The sequence below is a fragment of the Mangifera indica genome, chromosome 4 (assembly GCF_011075055.1).
Source record: "Mangifera indica cultivar Alphonso chromosome 4, CATAS_Mindica_2.1, whole genome shotgun sequence".
NCBI lineage: Eukaryota > Viridiplantae > Streptophyta > Magnoliopsida > Sapindales > Anacardiaceae > Mangifera > Mangifera indica.
This window is the reverse complement of record NC_058140.1, coordinates 5,692,357-5,715,646: the sequence shown is the minus strand read 5'-3', so window position 1 is coordinate 5,715,646 and position 23,290 is coordinate 5,692,357. Positions and strand designations below refer to the sequence as shown.

General features: G+C 33.8%; 2 protein-coding genes across 4 annotated transcripts; one reads left to right on the top strand and one right to left on the bottom strand.

The window, feature by feature from the left end:
* Positions 1 to 861: 861 nt before the first annotated feature.
* On the bottom strand, positions 862 to 4,378 carry LOC123215151 (protein GAMETE CELL DEFECTIVE 1, mitochondrial). Of its 3 annotated transcripts, XM_044635222.1 has the most exons (6): positions 4,318 to 4,378; positions 3,844 to 4,067; positions 3,508 to 3,614; positions 2,081 to 2,670; positions 1,532 to 1,721; positions 862 to 1,339 (listed from the first exon to the last, which is right to left on the bottom strand). In XM_044635222.1, the coding sequence occupies exons 4-6, from the start codon at positions 2,587 to 2,589 to the stop codon at positions 1,133 to 1,135; spliced, it is 906 nt and encodes a 301-aa protein (XP_044491157.1). In that variant the 5' UTR covers positions 2,590 to 2,670; positions 3,508 to 3,614; positions 3,844 to 4,067; positions 4,318 to 4,378; the 3' UTR covers positions 862 to 1,132. The 3 variants fall into 3 exon arrangements, with proteins under 3 accessions (XP_044491157.1, XP_044491156.1, XP_044491158.1); XM_044635221.1 differs by lacking the exon at positions 3,508 to 3,614; XM_044635223.1 differs by lacking the exon at positions 3,508 to 3,614 and having other exon boundaries at positions 4,311 to 4,329.
* A 7,120-nt stretch (positions 4,379 to 11,498) lies between these two features.
* On the top strand, positions 11,499 to 13,463 carry LOC123212749 (40S ribosomal protein S9-2). The gene is made up of 3 exons (XM_044631927.1): positions 11,499 to 11,649; positions 12,094 to 12,475; positions 13,073 to 13,463. The coding sequence occupies exons 1-3, from the start codon at positions 11,622 to 11,624 to the stop codon at positions 13,254 to 13,256; spliced, it is 594 nt and encodes a 197-aa protein (XP_044487862.1). The 5' UTR covers positions 11,499 to 11,621; the 3' UTR covers positions 13,257 to 13,463.
* Positions 13,464 to 23,290: the final 9,827 nt, after the last annotated feature.

Sequence of the window (23,290 nt, the reverse complement as noted above, 5' to 3'; positions counted from 1 at the left end):
AGAAAATACAACGGTGAAACTCTGAACACTCTTTAAACCATAAATCTATGGGTTTTGAGCAACCTACACTACTCAATCAAAAATAACTAACACAACATCATTTCATCTTCATCACAACAAAAAATTAAGAGTAGAAGAATGTTGCTTTAATTCGAAAAGCACATTGAAGAAATCCAATGAAGATGGAGAATGCCAGAGGTGATACGAAGGTATATCGAAGACTGACAAATGTTTATAAACACGGTTAAAAAAGTGTTATTTAAAATATTTGAGTGTTTGTTTTCAATTTAAGAGTTAAAATACTGTCATATGTAGTTCATAAAATAGAAATTTTTTTTTTCTTCAAAGAATAAACCTATTTGCATTTTGAATACACTTTTTCTATGAAAATAACATTTTAAAAAAAACAAAATTAGAATAGAAACACCGTTTGGTTGGAATAATTTAAAATAGAAAACCAAAACTAAAAGTGACGCTTCACAAGAAGATATATTGGATAAAACTTGTATGTTTATAGGATTCGAGAACAAGCAAATAACTCGTCATTTAGAGAAAATAATTCAATTCAAACATGATTTTACTACTTATCTAGATAAATACACCAATTAGTATCCCGAAGCCATAAAACAGAAATTGAACTTGCGAAGCATATAAGCAGTTTGAATTACATGAAACTCAGAACAAGAATACTTCTCTAATTTGAGAAAGATACAAGAAAATGTTAAGGCATAACACAACTAAGGTGTTTCCCCTCTCCATTTAAAGGAGAAAAACTCCATTGTTGATTTTTTAATGAGGTTGAGCTGGAGTATAAAGAAAAGGTAACACAAACAGAGACCACTTCATAGAAAAGCACCCAGCTAGAGAAAATGATATGCACTTTATAGTCCGGTCTTTCAGAGAGAATTCACACACATGTTGAGTCTTACTCGTAGTTATACAAATTCTCTGAGAGAATTCGCATACATATTGAGTCTTACTCTTAGGTATACAAATTCTCATAGGCATACATTATACATAGATAAAAGCCTGATTTCATGCTTTTGCTCAATGTATCTACAGCAATGTTTATATAAATGTATGGAAAGTAGAGTTATAATAATAACAAATCTGAGAAAATGCAAGAAATGAACTATCCTCCTCTCAATGGTGTGAGTCTGTTGTTAATTGGCATCTTCTCCTCCTTGAATGGTTGAATTGATGGTTCGGATAGGCTTGGTAACCTCGAAACACTACCCTTTCCTTTCCTAGCATTTGGCCCTATCTCCTCTATCATGTATTTCCACCCATCTATCGGTCTCCTCCGACTAAATATGTGAGTCTTAATAAAACTAGCTATCTGCACAACCAAATTCAATAACCAAGCATAAGAAAGAAATCCAGTGGCAAAATAAAACTTGTATGATGGGGGAAATGACACTATAATTTTATCTCAACCTGTGCAAATTATATATCAACAGGAAATTGTGATGAAAAGACAATTAACACAGCAAAAAGATTCATACATAAAGAAAGTTCCAGTTCATCATACCTGAAATTTGCAAAATGCTATTCGACGGTCAAATTCTTGGAGGAGAATATCTTCTTCTCTTTGTGACATCTCCCATACATTTCCATCATGTTCCTTCGTGGTTGTTTCCCAACCATCAGACTTGTTTTTGAACTCGGAAGTGTTTGAAATCATTTCATTTTTTAATTCATCATTGGCAGTGTCGAAAATCCTGCATTTATTGAACTATGAGACAAACAAGTCCTGCAATAGCCAATCCAAAGTCTCTATGAAATGCTCCAAACAAAATGAAATCAACAAATTTATCATCATCTTCAGAATGAATATCGTTCTTCTTGGTGTGATTATGCACATAAAAAATGAGTAATAAATAAATAACCAAATTACATGAAGATAATTGTTGTATTTCACATTCAGTCTAAACTTTGTTATGCAATCAAGCATAGTACCCAAATTGTTCAAATATTAATACTTAACAAAAATCCAGACCATTTCTTACCTAGACTAAACCAAGCAAAATGAATTAATGATAATAAAGAAAAATAGGAAGCTCAAATAAATCAAACTTACTCAGAGCAGGTATCAAGCAATCTATCGATGTCATCTGCACCACCACCCAACTTAGCCTCCTCTTGCTTCTCGATCTCCTTCAACCACAAACCACCATGAATCCTCTGTTTCTTCAATCTGTAATCCTTCTTGATACTCTCCAAACTGTAAAGTTTATCATTTCCATTCCCATCAGCTTTACTCTCCTTTTGTTTAGTTCTGCTCTGCCTCTCATCCCAGTTCTCATTCATGTCCTCTACAAAGGCCTTGGTCTCTGAATCAAGATCTGAGCCTAAAACAATGGTGTTGGTGTTGGAATCATTAGAGCTGAAGTTGACATCTGTTTCCCAGGGGGCTCTGTTTTTTGGAGATAGGTCTTCCGGAAGCCAAGCTGTTTCCCATGCATCATTCCACTCTTCATCACCATTTTTGGGAGTTTTGAAGGAGAGGGTTCTGGTAAATTTGGTTGGGTTCAAAAAGGGTTTTGTCTTTGTCATTGATGTTAATACTATGCAATGAAGTCTTTGCATATTTCAATGCAGTTTAATCAAAATGTTGTTGATGTTTAGATGCCAAACAACATGCAACAAGCTCCACGGTTGTCTTAAACCCTATTCACATTCCACAGAGAAGTGAGTGGCTATGCACAATATTGATAGGAATTAATACATAATCCTATGGTCTGTCAGAAGCAAATAAATTTGACCCACTTCTTTAAACTACATTACTAATTTTAGTCACCCCTATAATATAGGGTTATTAATTAAATTGGGCCAAAATATATTATATTCAATCTCAAGCTCCTTCATTAAACATAAAACATTTTATTATCAATACAAATACAAATATAACCACCATTGTGACCAAAATGTTTTGAATTAATGCAAAACAAAATAGGAACTTCAAAGTACTAGTCTATTCCTTACATTTTATTAGTAGCCAAACAGTGTAGAAGTGCATACTAATTATAAAAACAAATAGGGGTATGCATGCTCCGGTTTGGTGTGGTTTAAGATATTTTTCAAACCAAACAGAAAAAAAGGTTTGAAAAAAAATTCAAACTAAACCAAACCATTTTAGATTACAAACCAAACTGAAAAAATATGATTTAGTCTAGTTTGGTTTATGATTTAAACCTAATAAAAATCATTCACTTATAATATAACATATCTGAGAGGGGAAAATGCTATTGGGGAAACCTTAGGGGAAAATCAAACTCTAATTTTCATAAATGATGATATCCTAATTATTAAGGAAAACAGCATATTAAAACACTTCAAACTAATCAATCCAAACACATAACATTTTTTCTGACAAAAATAAATAAAAACATCCAGTAAGAAAAGGAAGCACACGATGATTCTAATATCACCACCCAAAAAACATGCTTTTTTATTAAATAAATAGTCTGCCCTTCATAAAGATAACAGTTATTGATTTTAGATTACCAGGCAGTAGTTAGCATAGTATCAGATGATAATCTGTTGTCCTCGGACTATGCATCAAAATTTTTAATATTACTTAGTAGGAAATCTGTCAAACACATTGTGGGCACCTGCAAAGACAAATGAATGCTGAACAAATAAAAACACTCATCAACCAAATGAATGGTTGAGCAAGTAAACAACATAATAAACAAGTTCGGGAAGACAAATAAACGACAAAATCAACCAATTTCTCATACAAAGAGAAATGAACGGTAAACAAATAAAGAGACTCATCCAGTTCAAATAAACAACAAAAAATTGCACATAATAAACAAATCAGGAAGAAGAACGACTTACTGGCAAGTTGAGCGACGACTGAGACGAGTCTACGACGGCACGGCTACGGAATTGTTGGATGACAAGTGGATTGACGCCTAAGATGATGACTGAAACCAGAACAACGGTGACGGAGCTATGTTTCTTTTCCGGCCAGAAACAACGACGGTGAGGCCGGAGAGTTCAAGGTGCCAAGGTCGGGGGCCGTGGTAGGTTGCGCTCAAGCGGGAGAGGAGATACCAATTCTGCTTTAGCGGGCGGTATAAAATATTAATACAATATATAATATAATATAAATTAAAATATATATATATATATATATATTGAAAAATAAATTCGGTTTTTATAAATTAAATTAAATTAAACTATAATATACACCCAAAAACAAATGATACAGTAAACAGAAACAAGCACAATATCAAGGTAATACAAAGAAATATAAGCAAGATCAAATGCATAGTACAGGAAACAAGAGAAAATGAAATAACATGATACTCGCAATCACAATTGCGGTCGCAAGCCGGGGCTGATGCCTTTCTTTATGTACAGAACAGAAGTGTAAAAGTGAAGACACATATATGGCTCCTTATATATGTTTTCCCAAAGCCCTAATGGTACTTGATTGTGGGCTTGAAGTTGTTGGACTTAAGAGAAGCCCTGAGTATTAATTATATCAATATTTTAAAAGTTATATTTTTTATTTTTAATTTCTTTAATGGTCAAAAGACTATTTCTCATCCAAGTTTTAGTACAAAAATAAATACACATCTATGGAGGTTTTAAAAACCCAAATATTCACCTATGAGTCAATTTCAGTTAAAATTTTCAATTATGAGGAAGGGCAAAATCGTTCTTTTAATAATATATATATAATTCATTATATTTTCGCCATAGATTTTAAAAACTAATAACTTCACCTTTATCTAAAGTTTTCTAATTTAGAAAAGACACATTTCCTGTCCCCTAAAACATAGAGTTTCCATCTTTTTATCATTTTAACCACCCCCAAACCTCATTTAACCCTCCTCTTCAATTTCATATTACTAAAAAATCAAACAAACTCTCGTTTTGTCAATCGAGTGGATGTCGACCTTTGTTTCTTTTTAGCACTCAACGATGACTTGACCCTCAGGGAATTGGCAACTTCATAGTTGACAACGACTTCTCCCGAAGATATCTTCGTCAAGATGAAGAGATCTCCGACAAAAGTCATTGTCGGCTCTAAAATTGTCGATTCTCTATGTTGAGTTGTATCCTAATTATATCCTGTTATATTAGGATGGTTATCAGAGCATAATAGGATAAAATATATTTTTAGAGATTTGATTATATATTTTTAGGAATTTGATTTGATTAGGGATTTGATTTGATTTATTTCCTTTTATACCTTTTCTGTAATTGTATAAATTGTAACGTTTTGTATTCTGAAGAAATAAGAAAAACAATATTCTCAATTCATATGGTATCAGAGCCTAGCATTTAAAATTTTTCCAGCTTTCTCAACTTAATTTCCAGCGAATCCAAGTCCTTTCTCCACTATTTCTCCGATCACTGTGCTTCCGTCATTTTTTCGGTGATCATGCCTATACTAGTGTGATCAGGATTCTCTCACCGACACATCCGTCAAAGCAACATCATTGTTCGTCGTTCCACGCACCTACACGCCCCACTTAATCTCTCAGTATCTTCTGACGTCGATCTCATGTTCCAGTGATAGTGTACAGACACCGCCTATTTTGTTGAACTTAGACGACGTCGACGAGTCCATCTGTTGTGAGTTTGTAGTCATCCAACGCTGAAATCTTCTGCACGTGCCAACCGTTTTTCTGCTTGAAATGTAAGCTCTGATCTACTGTGTCGGCACACGTGGAACTACACTACCGTTGCCAATCGACTCAGTAGAAGTCGGTGGTCAGTTCTGTTGAAGACCCATCTCCACTGGTTGCTCCACGTGCCACCGGTGACGTCACAGAATAATTCACGCATTCCGCAGGCTTTGTTTCACGATTCAATAGTCTTCTGATCAATTTGTGGGCCTTGGTTTCTCTCGATCTTCACTTTTCTTGGTTCCAGAAAGCTTCTTCTGTTCTCTGATTCGTGATTCACCATGTCCATTGAAAGCTCCAAACTAGGTGAGCACAGTGGCCGTGAAAATTGACCAAAGTACAATTATTGTCACAAATTGGGTCACATTAGAGACAAGTGTCATAAGCTCCATGGTCGTCCTCTTTAAACTGCGAATATTGTTCAGACTTCTGATTCTCCTATTAACTCCTCTAGAGTGCAGTCTCCACCTTCTGTGACACTCACAGGTGCTGATCTTGAAGATTATCTCCAATATTAGAGCATAAAACAAACTTCATCTTCTGTTGCTTCGATTGCTCATCCGGGTAATTTAGTTGTATGCCTTACTCACTCTTCTTCTTCCGAGTCATGGGTCCTTGATTCCGGTGCCTCTGATCACATCTTTGGTAATCCCCGTCTACTTTCCCACTTTATTAAGTCTATTTGCTTTCCTACTGTAACGTTAGCTAATGGATTTATCATTACTGCCAAAGCAATAGGTTGTGCTCATCCTCTTCCACACTTGCTTTTAGAGTTTGTCTTTTACCTCCCTGACTGTCCATTTAATCTTATTTCTATTAGCAAACTTACTCATTCATTAAATTGTACAATTACTTTTACTAATGACTCTGTTCTTATACAGGACCATAGTACAGGCCGGATAATTAGCACGAGACGTGAGTCATAGGGCCTCTACTGACTAAATCTACCTGATTTTGTAGCATGTGCCATCACTGAGTCTCCAATGCTTCTTCACAATCGTTTGGGTCACCCCAGTTTATCAAAACTACAACAGATGGTCTTTGGTTTGTCACATTTATCATCTTTTAATTGTGAGTCTTGTCAACTTGGAAAATATACTTGTATATCCTTTCCAAGACGTGTCAATAATTAGGCTACATCACCTTTTGAATTAGTCATTCCGATATATGGGGTCCTAGTCGAGTCGTGTCTACTTTAGGTTTTCAATATTTTGTTACCTTTATTGATGAGTATTCGCGTTGCACTTGGTTATTTTTAATGAAGAATATATTCGAATTATTTTCTATTTTTGAATCCTTTTGTGCTGAAGTTGAAACACAATTTTCTACTACTATTCATACATTGCGTAGTGATAATGCCAGTGATTATTTTTCCTCTTCCTTTACTAAATTTCTGGCATCTAAGGGCATTCTACATCAATCCTTTTGTGCTCATACTCCACAGCAAAATGGGATTGCCGAACGTAAAAATTGGCATCTTATTGAAACTGTCAATATTTTACTCATACATAATCATGCACCTTTTCGTTTTTGGGCTGATGTTGTTCTTACTGCTTGTTTCTTGATTAATAGAATGCCTTCTTCAGTCTTGCAGGATCAGGTACCTCATTCTCTTTTATATCCTGATCAACCATTGTTTCCTCTTCAACCTCGTGTCTTTGGATGTACGTGTTTTGTTCATGACTTATCCCCTGGTCGAGATAAATTGTCTGCTCGCTCCATTAAATGTGTTTTTCTTGGATACTCACATCTTCAGAAAGGTTATCGATGTTATTCTTCTACTACGCGTCACTACTACCTTTCTGCAGATGTTACATTTTTTTAGTCTTCTCTTTATTTTTCCTCTTCTTCTCAACTAGACAAGTCTCCTATTACAGAAGTTCTTCTTGTGTCCTACATTGTTCCCCTAATAGATTCACATTCTTCGACTAACCAATCTCCGACTAGTGCAGATCTTACACCCACTAGTCATTCTATAGGTGATGACCTTGCTACTCCTTTAGGTGAGACAGTCTCTCTAAACTCGATGCACTCGCTTCCTGCTCTAGAATCCTCTGTCTCTGCTGTCTTACCTTCTGATGATCAATTTCCTATCGTTATTCGTAAAGGTATGCATTCGACTCGTAATCCCCATCCTATCTATAATTTTCTGAGTTATCATCATTTATCTTCACCATACTATGTCTTTGTGTCCACTTTATCCTCTGTATCTATCCCTACTACTGTGTATGAGGTATTATCTGATCCCAGATGGCGACAAACAATGGTGGATGAGATGTCTACTCTACATGCTAATAATACTTAGGAACTAGTTCCTTTGCCTCTTGGTCACTCAACGGTTGGATGTCAGTGGATCTACACTATTAAAGTTGGTCCTGATGGTCAGGTTGATAGATTGAAAGTGTGGTTGGTTGCTAAAGGATACACTCAGACATATGGTCTTGATTATTATGAGACTTTCTCTCAGGTTGCTAAAATGTCATCTGTTCGCTTATTTTCTCTATGGCTGCCATTCGCCATTGGCCTTTGCATCAGTTAGATATCAAGAATGCCTTTCTTTATGGTGAACTGCAAGAAGAAATTTACATGGAGCAACCTTCTGGTTTTGTTGCTCAGAGGGAGTCTGGATTGGTTTGTAAACTTCGTCGTTCTCTATATGGCTTAAAACAATCTCCTTGCGCTTGGTTTGGTCGGTTTAGTATTATTATTCAAGAATTTGGCATGCTACGAAGTGAATCTGATCATTCAGTATTCTATAGACATACTTCATATGGCAAATGTATCTATCTAGTGATCTATGTTGATGATATTGTTATTACAGGAAGTGACCAGGAGAGTATTGAGCAATTAAAGAAGCATTTGTTTAGTCATTTTCAAACCAAAGATTTGGGTCCACTCAGATACTTTCTTGGTATAGAAGTCGCCCAATCTAAATCTGGAATTGTCATCTCTCAAAGGAAGTATGCATTGGATATTTTGAAGGAAACAAGGATGTTAGATTGTAAACCTATAGACTCTCATATGGACCCTAATACTAAGCTCTTACCTGGACAGAGGGAGCCACTTGAAGATCTTAGGAGATATCGAAGACTCGTTGGAAAACTTAATTATCTCACCATCACATGACCAGATATTTCTTTTGCTATCAGTATGGTAAGTCAATTCCTTCAGTCTTCATGTGACAGTCATTGGGATGCAGTTATTCGAATCTTGAGGTACATTAAGAGGACACCTGAAAAAGGATTGTTATATGAAAATAAAGGACATACTCATATCGTTGGGTATTCAGATGCTGACAGGGCAGGTTCTCCATCTGACAGACGTTCTACTTCTGGGTATTGTGTATTAATTGGAGGAAATCTAGTATCATGGAAAAGTAAAAAGCAAGATGTTATTGTTAGATCTAACGCAGAAGCAGAATATCATGTTATGACCTTAGTTACTTGTGAGCTTATCTGGTTGAAGCAGTTGATCCAAGAATTGAAATTTACAGAAATATCACAAATGTTATTATTTTGTGATAATCAGGTTGCTCTCCACATTTCCTCGAATCTTATGTTTCATGAAAGAACAAAGCATATAGAAATCGATTGTCATTTTTTGAGAGAAAAAATTCTATCTCGTTGTATCTCTACAAGTCATGTTAGTTCAAATGATCAGCTAACAGATATACTTACTAAATCTCTTCGAAGGCCTCGAATTAATTTCATTTGTAACAAGCTTGGTGCATATGATTTATATGCTCCAGCTTGAGGGGGAGTGTTGAGTTGTATCCTAATTGCATCCTGTTATATTAGGATGGTTATCAAAGCATAATATGATAGAATATATTTTCAGGGATTTGATTATATATTTTCAGGGATTTGATTTGATTTATTTCTTTTTATACCTTTTCTGTAATTGTATAAATTATAACGTTTTGTACTTTGAAGAAATAAGAAAAACAATATTCTCAATTCATACTCTAACGGTCAAGTCACCGTCAGTTTAGGAGAAGTTGTCGTCAAGCGTCAGAGAAAAGCAAAGGTTGATGGAGGAAGAGGTTGTTGGATTTTTGAGTAATCTAAAGTTGAAGAAGGGAGCTAAACTAACGTTTTCAAAAGTTTTGAGGGTGGTTGAAATAGGAAAAAAATGGAAACCCTAGGTTTGGGGGGGGGGGGGGGGGGGGGGGGGGGGAGGGAGGAATGTGATTTTTTAAAGTTTATTTTTTATCAAGTAGGGATTATTGTTTAAGATTAAAGAAATCCCAAATAAGGAGAAATGATATTTTGGAATTGGATAAGATTTATTTATAAACTCTTCAATTATTTGGGATTTTTGTTTTGGGAGTGTGGCCAACAGCCATAGTCTTTGTTATTTGCGATTTTCATAGTTGATTAGAATTGGTTAACTAATATTATTATCCACTATTATATGAATAATAAAAAGCATGTGAATTAGGCATATAAAATTTTTTAACACGATTTGATTTGTTGCTCAAGAGCTTACGAGATAGATACTCAAATTTGATTTGATTTTAAAAAGTTAAATTCAAGCCTAGATTTGAGTTTGATGACTCCCATTAAATAAGTTCAAGTTTGACTCGATTTGATAAAAATAGAGATTGAGTTCGATTCGAGCTTAAATTTGATACTATTGTTGATATAAAATTGACCAAATAAATATTATTTTAGTTAAATGAAATCAAATTTTTTTAAATTCACGAACTTGACAAGTCAAACATCTCATAAGATCAAGTTTGACAATATATAACCTTTAAACTCAAACTTAAATTCGTCTTATCCAAACTCAATTTAAAGTCATTTGAGATAAAATGGAAAATGAATTGGAGTCAATTTGACTCAAATCCATCCCCAATATAACCTTTTTCTTTACTATATTGGTTCAAAACTTATATCTTCAATTTTTTTTTTACAGCTTTTGTAGTTTTTTTTTTAAACTATTGACATTGTTGCCACCTTACAACATATAATCTATTAAACAAATAAAAATAAGGTCAACAGACTTATTCTCACCTAAAGTATAGTGAAAACTCAAACTCATACTCTCAAATTTTTAAAAACTCAAATATCTAATCACAAACAAATCTCTGTTAAAAATTTCAATTAGGGTTAAAGGTAAAATCATCATTTATTAAAAAAATTTAAAAAACTAAAATTTTATTACATTTTCCTCTGCCAATTTAAAAAACTCACAATTTTCCCCCAACCTGAAGTTTAAAAAGTGATAAATACCCCCTAAGGTTTTTTCCACTTCGCTCTGGTGCCAATTTGTCAACTCTTGGCATCCTCCCTCCTACTTATCTCTTCCTCTGGTCTCTCTCTCTTTCCCCTCTAGTCATGACACATCTTCATCTCAAACAAAGACAAAGATGAAGATGATTTTGTCTTCATCTCGATCGAAGATTATTGGAAGGGGAAGAGAGAGATAAAGCGAGAGGGAGGATGATCGATGGTCAGAGGGGGCAAATTGTCGTCGAAGAAAAGAGGAACAAATCTTAAGGGGGCATTTGTCACTTTTTAAACTTTAGGTTGGAGGAAAATTATAAGATTTTTAAATTTAGAGAGAAAATATGATAAAATTTTAATTTTTTTAAATTTTTAAATGACAATTTTACTCATAACCTTAATTGAGTTTTTAATAGAAATTTACTTACGAAGAAACATTTGAATTTTCGAAAATTGGAAGATAAGAGTTTCGTTTGGGTTTTTAGAATACCTTGGGTGGGAATAAATGTTTTGGCCAAAAAATAATTTCTTATCAGTGAAGTACTTATTTTCACAATTTTGAATTAAATTTTAATTTCACAAATTTGAAATAAAAATATTGATGATTTAAAGCCCAGCCCAGGTGATGGCATTAGGGTTTTGGGAAAAGCTATATAAGGAGCCATATGTTTCCCAATCCGCTTGTGAATATTCGCCTTCTACGTTTCCGTGAGAGCGGCGAGTCCACAACCACCGGTTCACAACCATGGTTCACGTTTCCTTTTACCGCAACTGTGAGTATCATGTCATTTCAACTTTCTCCCGTTTCTTTGATTGTCAGTGCTCTGTTGATATTATTGTTTTTGTTTATTGTTAGTATGCTCTCCTACACTGTTTGGATACTAATAAAATGCAGGAATAGACAAGTACTTTCAAGTTTCTTTTGTGATTTAGTTGGTTCTGTTAGATTAATCGAAAATATTTTGATCTCGAGTACAAAACATAGAGATTTTGTAAGCTGCTAGTTTTGTAATCAAACAAAGATTAGAGTTTTGGCAGCTGGGATTGTGTTTAATGCAATAAGCGTGACATTTTTGCAAATTGGTGTCAAGTAGGAACTCTCTATTTCAGTGCTGGATTAAAATGGTGGTTATGTTTGTATTTGTGTGGATAGTCAAATGTTTTATGTTTAATGGATGAGTTCGAGCTTGAATGATTAAAATACATATGTGGAATAGATGGGAAAACTTTTAAGAAGCCAAGACGTCCTTATGAGAAGGAGCGACTGGATGCTGAACTGAGGCTTGTGGGAGAATATGGTCTTCGCTGCAAGAGGGAACTCTGGAGAGTTCAGTATGCACTGAGCCGCATTCGAAATGCAGCAAGGGAGCTTCTCACCCTTGATGAGAAGAACCCTCGCCGTATTTTTGAGGGTGAGGCCCTTCTGAGGAGGATGAACAGGTATGGGCTTCTAGATGAGAGTCAGAATAAACTGGATTATGTGTTGGCCCTCACTGTGGAGAATTTCCTTGAGCGCCGTCTCCAAACTCTTGTGTTCAAGAACGGAATGGCCAAGTCAATCCACCATGCTCGAGTTCTTATTAGGCAGAGGCACATTAGGTATGATGCATTTTGTTCTTCTCAAAATAAACACATATCATTTGTTCAAGACTTATTTTAATTAGTTAACTCTCATTTTAGGTATGAGTGGCCTGTATCAAATATGGATTCTATTTTGTTGTATAGAATGTGCACAGGCTGATTGTTTTTTATTTATTTAGTTAAACTTACTTAACTTTTATTCTTTTTGTCGGATATCTGTGGGAATTAAATAATCTATAATTTTCCAGTATTTATCTACCAGTAAATTGAAGATATATCCTTTGAAAAATTATATGAGACTTCAATGGGTTTTTTTGTCCAATTAAGTGATAGATAGCCTCAATTAGTTTTGCATCATACATTTTCAGATTTTTTAGATTGATGATTTTATTTAGCAAACAGACTATGATAAGTTGAGTATTATTAAACAAATTTTACCTTCCTATAGATTTCATTATGTATGTTTGAGATACATTCCCATCTTTTTTACAATTTGCTCTTCTCAATATTATTGTGTGGTTTCACTTTTTAGGATTTATTTTTATATTTTTAGGTTTTGAGCATGTCTATGGCATTTTATTTTTACATATATTAATCTATATTTTGGCATTTTAGAGTTGGGAGGCAGGTTGTCAATATCCCCTCATTCATGGTGAGAGTGGACTCACAGAAGCACATTGACTTCTCAATCACAAGTCCATTTGGTGGAGGACGCCCTGGTAGAGTGAAGAGGAAGAACCAGAAGGCTGCTGCTAAGAAGGCTGCTGGTGGAGATGGAGATGAAGAGGATGAAGAATGATCCCAGATAGAGTGATTGTTATGGTAGGAACTAGGGCAGAGATTTGCATGTTGACTTTTCCTTTTTGTCTGAGTTTTTATGTTGGGATATTCAATCATAGAAAAGTTGTGCTTGGTTTATGTTCTTGAGTGACTGTTTTTCAGGTTATTTTAGTTTGTCATTGGGATATATGCTGAAGTCTACTAGCTTTTCAGTGCTTGAACTTAACCCTTCTGCTGTCTGATATAAAATCATTTAAAAATCTTAGGCACCTGCTTGTACAATTCTTAGAGTGTGCTTCAATTACTGACGTTCACAAAGATAAAAGTATAGAGTTTAGGTCCGTTAGCATCTTGTTAAGAAGAGATTGCAGTGGAAATTGCCATTTTGATGATTACTTGTCATCTATATCTGGCCATTGTGTTTGTTTTCTACAGAGATGATGGTTAAAGGGCTTATTGAGTTGCATTTACTTTACAGGCCTATCATCATAACATGGTCGTTTAAGATAAATTTTATGTGCTTAACATTGTGGACGATGTATGTATCTTTTACCTCTTTATTCATAGCTATTAGTGGGTCGTGTGGCTTGGTTGGATGGATCACATTGATGCGTTTTGGTACATAGGCCTCGTTCTCTCTAGTTTGAGTGTTACGCGGCCCAAACTTCCAATTTTGGAATTTCTCCCACTCATTTATCATTATATTTATTTTTGGGTTTCATTTATTAGGCCTGGTAACTCATTTTGTCGTAACGCCGAACGACTATTTCCCACTCACTCATTTTTTTTTCCTTAAAGGCCTGAGAGCAGAATTCCCATTTGGCCCTATTAATGAGAAAGTTTCAAGGACTGCGATGCAAGCTGCTCAGAATGATATATATTAATTCTGATACCAAAATCCTAGCTTAGGTGGAATGAATGAAGGAAAAAATATATATTTTTTAACTGGTTAAAGTCTTGATATCATTTTCTTCTCTGATCACAACAACATTGCAGTTCATGGAGATTGATACTGTGGCTATCATTGCTTCACAAAATGTTGTGATGGCCCATCTACTCTCTCATCTCGCCTATCAACTCCTAGTCCCATTGTTTTCCTTCACAACTCCACACCTAACCCTGTCACCTCTTCAATTCTTCACACAACACCCAATCATCTATTCCAGATGACTGCCATCGCAAATTTAGCTACTTGCTATAGTTGGAGAGAGGTCATTGCAATTTACAGTGATGACGATCAGAGTCGAAATGGTGCAACTACATTAGGTGATAAGCTTTAAGAGAGACGCTGCAATATTTCCTATAAAGCAGCACTTCCCTCTTTGTAAAAGGAATTAGTTAAGTTTAGAATGATTGAATCCTGAGTCCTTGTTCTACATACATTCGCCAAAACAGGTCTCTTGGTTTTCGAAGTGGCCTGGAGACTTGAGATGACAGCTCTGGGCAAGCCGGAAGCAAATACTATGCCAAGGCGGAAGACTTGTTGGCGCTCTGTGAATGAGCCTAAAGTTTTGGAAGGTGAAAAAAAAAAAAAAAACAAAAGTAGAAGAGAGAAACGATAAATTTTTATTAATTTTCAATCTTTAAAGGATCGAAACGATTTTCAATGAAAATTGATGAGAGGGCAACAAGTTGATTTTTCAAACTTAAAAAATAAAAAATCTTTTCATCAAAGCTACGATGCGAAATAATCATTGGGCTTTAAATATTTAAATACATAATTAATTGTGATGAAGGCAATTGAGAAATATATTAATTATTTAAACATTAATGTAATTTAATTTATTGATTGAATGTTTTAAGTGATTATATAGTTCCATGGAATAATTACATAGTCATATTCTTAGAAAAAAAAATAATTAAAATAACCTTAGTTTTAGCCAATATTTCAAGGGTTCTATTTAACAATAACAAGCCATTCAACTTTTGCTTCCGGATCTCATTATCAAATTCTCATTCAAAAATCGTTAAATTAAGAAGAAACTTAACTAAATTTAGTTATGAAGATGTATATTTCTTCATTGTCCCCCTAATATTACTTATTCATAGGATTTTAAAAGGAAAAAGGTGTTGGAAACTTGAAATTGTGAACACATTAGTAATTTAGGGTATGTGTGATACGAATTTGTTCCTAGTAGACTAAAACATAAGTTTCCTATTGTTTTAAGAAAATAGGGGTCTTATGATATTTTATACCATAAGGGGTTATGTTATATGTTATTTTATAGGTAGAGCTTCTAAATATTTTCCATTATGGTGATAAAATAAAATTATTTACTTTAAGCTTTTTCATATATTCAGTGTATCTTTCCAATTAATTTTGATACATTTAATTTATTTCTATTAAAATATCAAACAAAATGTGCCATGTTATTTGATTGGTTGGATGCAAAGTGTGGAAGCTTTATTGTCACACTAAACCTTAAATCAAATCCAATGACAATGCAAATTTGGAAAAACTTTAGAATGAGATCTTACATTACTATATGCCATATAAGGCAACTTATCTCGATTATACAATACAGAAGTTGATATGCAAGAATATGTAGAAATAAAAAAGATTGCCCACGTGAGAGAATTTAGTATGCGTCTTGCTTCACCATCAGGTGCACAATATTAGTTCGTATAGATTTCAAGTATCAATTGATATGCATAATACATGTAATACCCATAAGTATGTCTTAAGAGAAAAAATGTCATTTCATGTTTGTTTTTTATTATGTATGAATGTGGCATAGGATAAGATTTTATTTAAGCATGTTTAGGAAAATTTTAAGTTAATGAATGACTATGCATGAAAGGGTACTTGCACATTCATCCAATTTCATATCAACTGAGTGGATAATGTGTCACATTAAAAATTTGAAAAGTGATTGTGCATGCCTAGGATACATGCTCATGCAGTCTATTATGGAAAACAACTTTAAAAAGAGCACATTATCACAAATCTTGCAATATCTCAATATTTTTGTGTTTATCCAAAAATTGAGTAAGAGAGAATTTATGGTTGATAGAGGCAAGATCTAGCGAAATAGTGAAGAGGGGGTGTGTTTCTAGTGACAAAAAGAACTCTTTTGGTAGTGAATCGTCCAACTTGAGAATACAAGTAGAGAGAAGTGATTCGAATTTCTTGGAATTATTTCATGATAATGATGAGGATAATTTTCTAGTATTATGTAGTGATATTCAGAAGATAAGTTGTGTTTTATACAAGGTGTAATTTCATATGAATCAATATAAAGAGAAAGTTTTGTATAAAAGAGATTGATTGTTGATAAATTTTATGATATGATCTATAGTATAAATGTGAACATTAGTTAGAAATATGTATATGCTAAGGATTGGATCAGAAATAATTACATGATAAAAAGGTTTTGGTACTATAAATATTGCATGTTTTGTTATGAAATTAAAATGGTTCTTGATTTGTTGCTGAAAGGAATTTTATTAATGTTTGTTTGATAGAATTATACATTAGAAACTCTGCAAATGGTTAGGTTATGAATTATGTGAAAAACTCAATAGAATAGGCATAATACAACACAATAGATGTGTATGCATGATTGTCTTAAGGACAAACACAATAGTGACATGCATATGTTCTTACGAACTTTACATCAAGTACAATCGTGCATGAAGCCATGCATGCCTATGTGCCTGTTAGCCTTAGGTTTTTTATGATCGGTGGATGCTCGTGTAGAAGACATCCATGTCTATTCATGTCACGTAGATTAGGATTTGATGGACGACCATACATAAAAGAGTTATACGACCATTTTAAAGACAAAATTATGAAATTCCTTATGTTTTAAGCACGATTGTAAAAAGGTGATGGTAGCCATGCATGGACCAAGATTGTATGCCTATGCACTTGACTGTGCATGCCTAAGGATACTCGTGTGGGGTTAACCCATGCATAAAGAGAAGGATGCATGCTCATGCACCCGAGTGTGGATGCTCATGCACCCGAGTGTGGACACTTATGCATCAAGTCACAACCAAGATTTTATGTGAAAGCTCAAGTTGTGGAAAAAGGAAAGGACACATGATCGTGCACCCAATAGTGCACAATCATACACTTATGAGAGAAAAGAAATAAGTGTTGAACCTAAATGTTTGTAAGGTAGTCTTGAAGGATAGTAAGGATGCATAAGGTACATAGTAGTACCACAAAGAGACAAATCATGTTAGGGCATGAGAGTAAACTAAGTTAGGGTGAAAGTTGTTTGCAAGCCTCAGTTTAGTTTTGGCTCAAGATGCATGCATGAACTTTTATGATCATCCCCTAATTAGTTAGACCATGAGACTAGTTCCACTCATGAATTAGTATGTGTTATAAAGGTCGTTACGAGGGGTACATGTGAAATACTTTCTACACACACGCATAATAAGGCATCACCTACAGGAGGATGCAATAATTCACATTAGGACATAACCACTTGTGGTAGGGAGTAATGAGCCATGGTTAGGGGTGAATTCAAACTAGGTCAAGCCCAAATACCCTTTGGCTCGAATAAAAAATAATTCAACTCAATTTTGATTCAAGTTCATCAAGCCAAAATTATAGGTGGCTCAATTATGGCTTGAATAAAAAATAGTTTGGCTCGATTTGCTTATGACAACTCAAATTTATGACTTAAATCTATGGCTCTAATTCAGGGCTTGGATTCATGGTTCATATTCACAATTCATTTATAAAATGATGTTATTTTACTTAATAATGGACAAAATGATATGGTCTTGTAAATGAGTCACAAACTCAAACCACGAATCTGAATCATGAATTTAAGCCATGAATTCAAACTGAACTCAAGTCACAAATTTGAACACCCTTTGGCTTAGTGTAAACAATGAGCAAACTTTTTCAACTCAAATTTTCTTTGAATTCAAATTAAACAAATTCAAACTGAGCTAAGTTAGCTTCCAAGACTGAACTAGCTCGGTTTAAATTCAACCCCAACCATGGTAGGCATGGGTTATGATATCATAGTCTAATAATATGTGTAGGGAAAGAGGATTGCATAGTATTTAACTCACATAACCATAGTGACGAATCCCTCTCTCAACCTAATTCGGTCGACACAAAAGTTTAAGTTTTATGTTTAAGTATAAGTGCTTTCACCCAAATATTTCAAAAGTAAGTGAGCCATCTCAAATAAGGATCCTTAGAGAATTTTAGATGACCATTAGGGACCAAAGTTGATTCTAAGTTAGTAAAAGAGTTACGTAAATCAATGTCATCAAAGTACGAAGTTCAAAGGTGTACTCTTGATAACCAAGTTAGGGTGGAATAAATCAAGGGTAAAATGAGGATTAATTGAAAGTATAAGTAGAGTCTCCTACTTACTGAATGATTATTTCTTAGTCTTATACTATTATGTTTTTGTAGGTAATCGATGATTGTGATGACTACAGTGCATAAGGGTAAATGCAATATGGGACATGAGGAAACGATTGTCTTTTAATCAAATGTTATGCATTCCTTGTAGTTGAGTGTTATATTTATTGATATGTATGGATTATTTACTTTTGCTACACAATAGTGGTTTTCTTTTTATGGAGTGTATGGTTACTTTATTCAGACATTCTTTGTGGACTTTTTGCAAATAGTATTTTAATAGGGGTATTGATGGTATTTATAAATTATGAATGTTTGAATGAAGTTTTAAATATTTTGCATGCTCTATTAGTTAAGATAATGTTTTCCTCTTGAGGATAGTATTTTTGGAGGGAGTGTTACAATATAAAAGTGGGAGAAGTTGGCACACGTTGATTTAGAACCTAGATCTAAAATATTTGTCAAATTTGCATAGTCATTGAATTTAGTTTCTTGTCATTGGAGAAATTATCAATGATTGATTACAACAAGTGAAAAATATTAAAAAGCTAATAAAGAGTATTTTCATCTTTTCAATGACTTTAGCATGTTAATTAACAAATTTCAGTAACATAATTTGATAAAACAATGTTATTTGTATCTATTTTGAGTATATAAATAAATAAATATTTGATATGTGTCATCATCATATGATTGAATCATTTAAATCATAATATCTAATTGAGTATTTAAATTTTTTGCTAATAATATTATCTTACAATTTTTTCTATGAACTAATAGAAGGATATGATTGACTGACATATCACTTTTTTCCCATAATACAAAAATTAGTTTTATTTAAATTTAGGATATAAAGATAAAATATCTTTGCAATAATTAGAAAGAAAAATTGGAGCAAGTGTGAATTGATGTGCATGAATATGTGAATGTACATATGGGATAGCACAAGTTGGATGTTGATGTTGACGTTGGTAAAGTTAAAATTTAAGTTTTATTAAATATATTTAAATGGCTTCTCTATCACTCATAATGCTTCTCCAAATATGGCAACAACAACACTCAACGTAAACCAACCATTTAAAATTGAAAAAAAAAAAAAAGTTAAAAGATATTTGAAGGCAATCTGGGTGGGGCTGAGGGGTGGGCAAGTGGAGAAGCAAATAGCCAATTAAAGATGATATTTTACAAAGTAGGAACACACATCTATCAATCCAGGCTGTGCCTTGGCCTAGCCCCATCTTTGAAATTTCATTACTTTGGATTTGGAATCTCTGTACAGAAATTGATACCCAATCTACCATTTTTCCCCTTTAATCTTATCTCTTTTGTATTTATCACACCCATCACTTTCTCTATAATTAATTACCATATCTTTGTCAATTCTGTGGTTATTAAGATAATTTGTCACAACTTGGGACTCGTGATTATTTAGAAATTATCCGTAATAAAACAAATTCATCGTCTTTTTAAAAGAATTTAATGAGGGTGAATTTGAAAAGGACCAGATAGATATTCAGAAGAATAAGTAATTAGTTGGAGAAGGAACAACCTTAAATTGAGGCAAGTGAGAAGAAAGGCACTAAGGATATTATAGACGTGACTGTGTCTGCCATTAACCAAAGATGCCCACTCCATTATTTAGCTTTTCAACTCAAGCCCACCCACTCCACCTCTAACAATTCTCATTATTCCAGATAGTGCAAAGCGCATCTATATCTTAGATATGCTTACAATTTTAACACTTTGATTATTAAAGTTTAGGCAGGGAGAAACTTTCCCACACATTGATATTTTTCACCCTCAAACTTTTTAAATAATACTTTTCCACCTTGAGTCCAATTTTTTCGGTCAAATGTAACTATAAAAAGACATTAAGGTGATTTTATTTATTTAATTTTAAAATTTAATTATAATTTTGAAAAAAATAAATATGGAAAAAAAAACCTTTTATTCTTCTTCCTTTCTTTCCTTTTAATTTTTTTCAAGTGTAATCTCCAATTTTTCATTTTTTGCCTTTATTTCTTGTCGTTGTTGATAATACTTTTGCCACACTAGAGCCAAAATCGTGTTGCAAAACTCTTTGCATTACTGAATGGTAAAATTCCACCACCTTTGAAACCTTCCTTACCTTCGTTGAACCTAGTATTAGTTCCTCTAGTAGCAACATAGGTGGTGTTGGAATCTGTTTTCTAATGGAAGTTTATTATGTTAGTGATACAAGAAATTATACCAACATGATGATGTAATTATTTGTAGATGTTACGTGAAAGTTGCAATGAATATTTGATAGAGAGTGTCTACTTGTGAAAAAACACAAAGTAACATAACAGTAATACAAGAGATAGTTTTCAAAGTGTTTTAGTTACTTAAGCAAAACTGGTGTTCATTGTTGTTTTTTATTACTCTTTTTTATAATGTGTTCATAGAAGACAATTACGAAGGGTTTTTCTATAAAGTGAGCCTGACAGATTTTTAGTTGAGAGAAATTAAAGAATGTATTTCTTGCTTGGACAATGATCCAAAAATATTGAAAAGAGGATTTGTAATACCCCTTTTCAGACACATACCCTCTGCATGGGATATGGCTGGAAGAGACGTGCACAATTTAACTTCTCATACAACACAACAGAAATTATGGCATGATATTAAATGCTAAAACTTAAATGTATGCAAAAAGGTGTAATTAAATAATTGCAACTTATAAATTAAATAACCATCAACTTAGTAACTAGTGTCTAAAATCCCATAACTCAAATAGTTTATAAATACAATCCATAAAGACCCAACTTTGAAAACATAAAAGCATAAATAACATGAAATCTAGAAATGATGATTTTGTCCATCACCCTCATACAACTACTCAGTTGGATTGTTGGCTCCTCCACATGCCCCACTATTTGTCTTTACCTGTAAAACCACATAAATGGAACACATAAGTGAAAAAGCGCTTGATAAGTGGGTGACCTTTCGGTACCCTACACAAAACATAAAACTAAAACTGACGCTCTACTAATGAATCTCAATGTGGTCACAACTTAGCACCCTCGTGCCTTAAACATAGGTCATTCACAAAGATTACTAAGGCCTAAGCTAATCTCGACATATCTGATGCCTTGGTGAAAGCAAATGACATTGTGTGTGTCAACTAACTATTATGCCTTATGTAGATGTCATGCTATTTATTGGGCTAACTAATTATGATACCTTAGTCATAGGGAGAAACTGGCCGCAATCCTTCTCTTACCATATACGGATAACTAAGAGATTGCTAATTGAAAAATCATCCTCAAATGACCTTTATCAGAGGTACATATGTGATACATCCCACTAACCATGTGGTGAACTAACTGAAAGGCCACGATTATTTATCATGCACACTTGAATTGAACTAAGTTATATGGCTAATGCGCCACAATGCTAAGTGCATAATGCATCTCATGGATATCTATCCCTTATAAAACCCTATTGTTTTCATGTATCTAGTTACTTATGTGTACAATTAGTGGCTATCTAAGTGTATACCACTTTTCTTAACTTGGATTCAAGTTGGTTGAGGTTTATGTTGTCTTTCACACAAATGAGCACTTTTCTATAGCTAACCAACTTCTCTTATCTTGTTAAAGTCTTTCTATTCTTTTTCTCTCTTATTTCCCTCCTTGCACATAGCCTAGGGGTAAAACAGGTTTTTTTTTCTATCTCTAAGTACCTACACAGGTGTCTATGAAAGTTACATCCTCGTATTTCTATAATGACATGCATATGAGCATGTCTTTCCTTTGTACCCTCATGTACCCTTTAATAAACATACGTGGGTGTGTTTACTTAGCACGTGATGTCCACCTTTGAGGAAGCCACACACCATTGTGTATGCCTTTCCTTAGGATAAACGCGTCGTTGGCCTTGTTTCTTTTCTCGTGCAAAAGATACGCGAGTGTGTAGGCTGTCCTACATGTTGTGTATCATAATTTGGAAATCACACCCTACTATTTTTCTACTAATTCCAACCAAATAAACACAAACCAAAGTCTACAAACTATATCAAATAGTCTATAAACAATCTTTCAATTCTTAAAGTTCGACAATATAGAACAACACTTTCAAATTATGTGCTTTATCAAAGCAAATTTCATAAAGTTTATCAAATGCTAAATATACACATTACTCATATGTTCTTGGGTCTTATTTGCATAAGTTAACATTCATATTTTCATCTAAGTCATATTAACACACAAAAACATAAGTCAAGCATGTAATTCACCAACTCATCAACAATCATAACTAAATAACCAAGAAGGGACACCAACTTACTTGTCCTCCGATGCTTAAACAAAGTCTTTGTGTGGCTAGGGCTTTTTTGATGATTGATGGCTCCTCTCCGATGTCCCAAGGCACTAAACTCTCTCCTTTCTTGTGGTACTTGGTGGTTATAGGTGAATAAGGAACTGAACATTAGGTTAAATGCTTTTTTATTTTTGCCTACTAAACACAATACACAGACGTGTATCTTTTATAAATAGGTATGTATGGCATTATACAATTAAGGTAATTCTCGATTTTTTTGTGATCCTTATCTTATCTTATCTAAATTTCAAATTTTATTGATATTGCACAATCGTGTATACCAAAATACATAAGTGTACACTTCAGTGGAAACTCAACATTAATCAAAATATAATACAAAGAAAAAAGTCTGATTTACCCTTAGGCTTACCTGT

Excerpts from the sequence above, each read along its gene's own strand:
- LOC123215151 (XM_044635222.1), bottom strand. The coding sequence starts at position 2,589 with ATGCAAAGACTTCATTGCATAGTATTAACATCAATGACAAAGACAAAA. Across the intron at positions 1,722-2,080 it reads TTGCTTGATACCTGCTCTGA|GATTTTCGACACTGCCAATG; the intron begins GTAAGTTTGATT and ends CAATAAATGCAG. Across the intron at positions 1,340-1,531 it reads TAGCATTTTGCAAATTTCAG|ATAGCTAGTTTTATTAAGAC; the intron begins GTATGATGAACT and ends TTGGTTGTGCAG.
- LOC123212749 (XM_044631927.1), top strand. The coding sequence starts at position 11,622 with ATGGTTCACGTTTCCTTTTACCGCAACT. Across the intron at positions 11,650-12,093 it reads CGTTTCCTTTTACCGCAACT|ATGGGAAAACTTTTAAGAAG; the intron begins GTGAGTATCATG and ends TATGTGGAATAG. Across the intron at positions 12,476-13,072 it reads ATTAGGCAGAGGCACATTAG|AGTTGGGAGGCAGGTTGTCA; the intron begins GTATGATGCATT and ends TTGGCATTTTAG.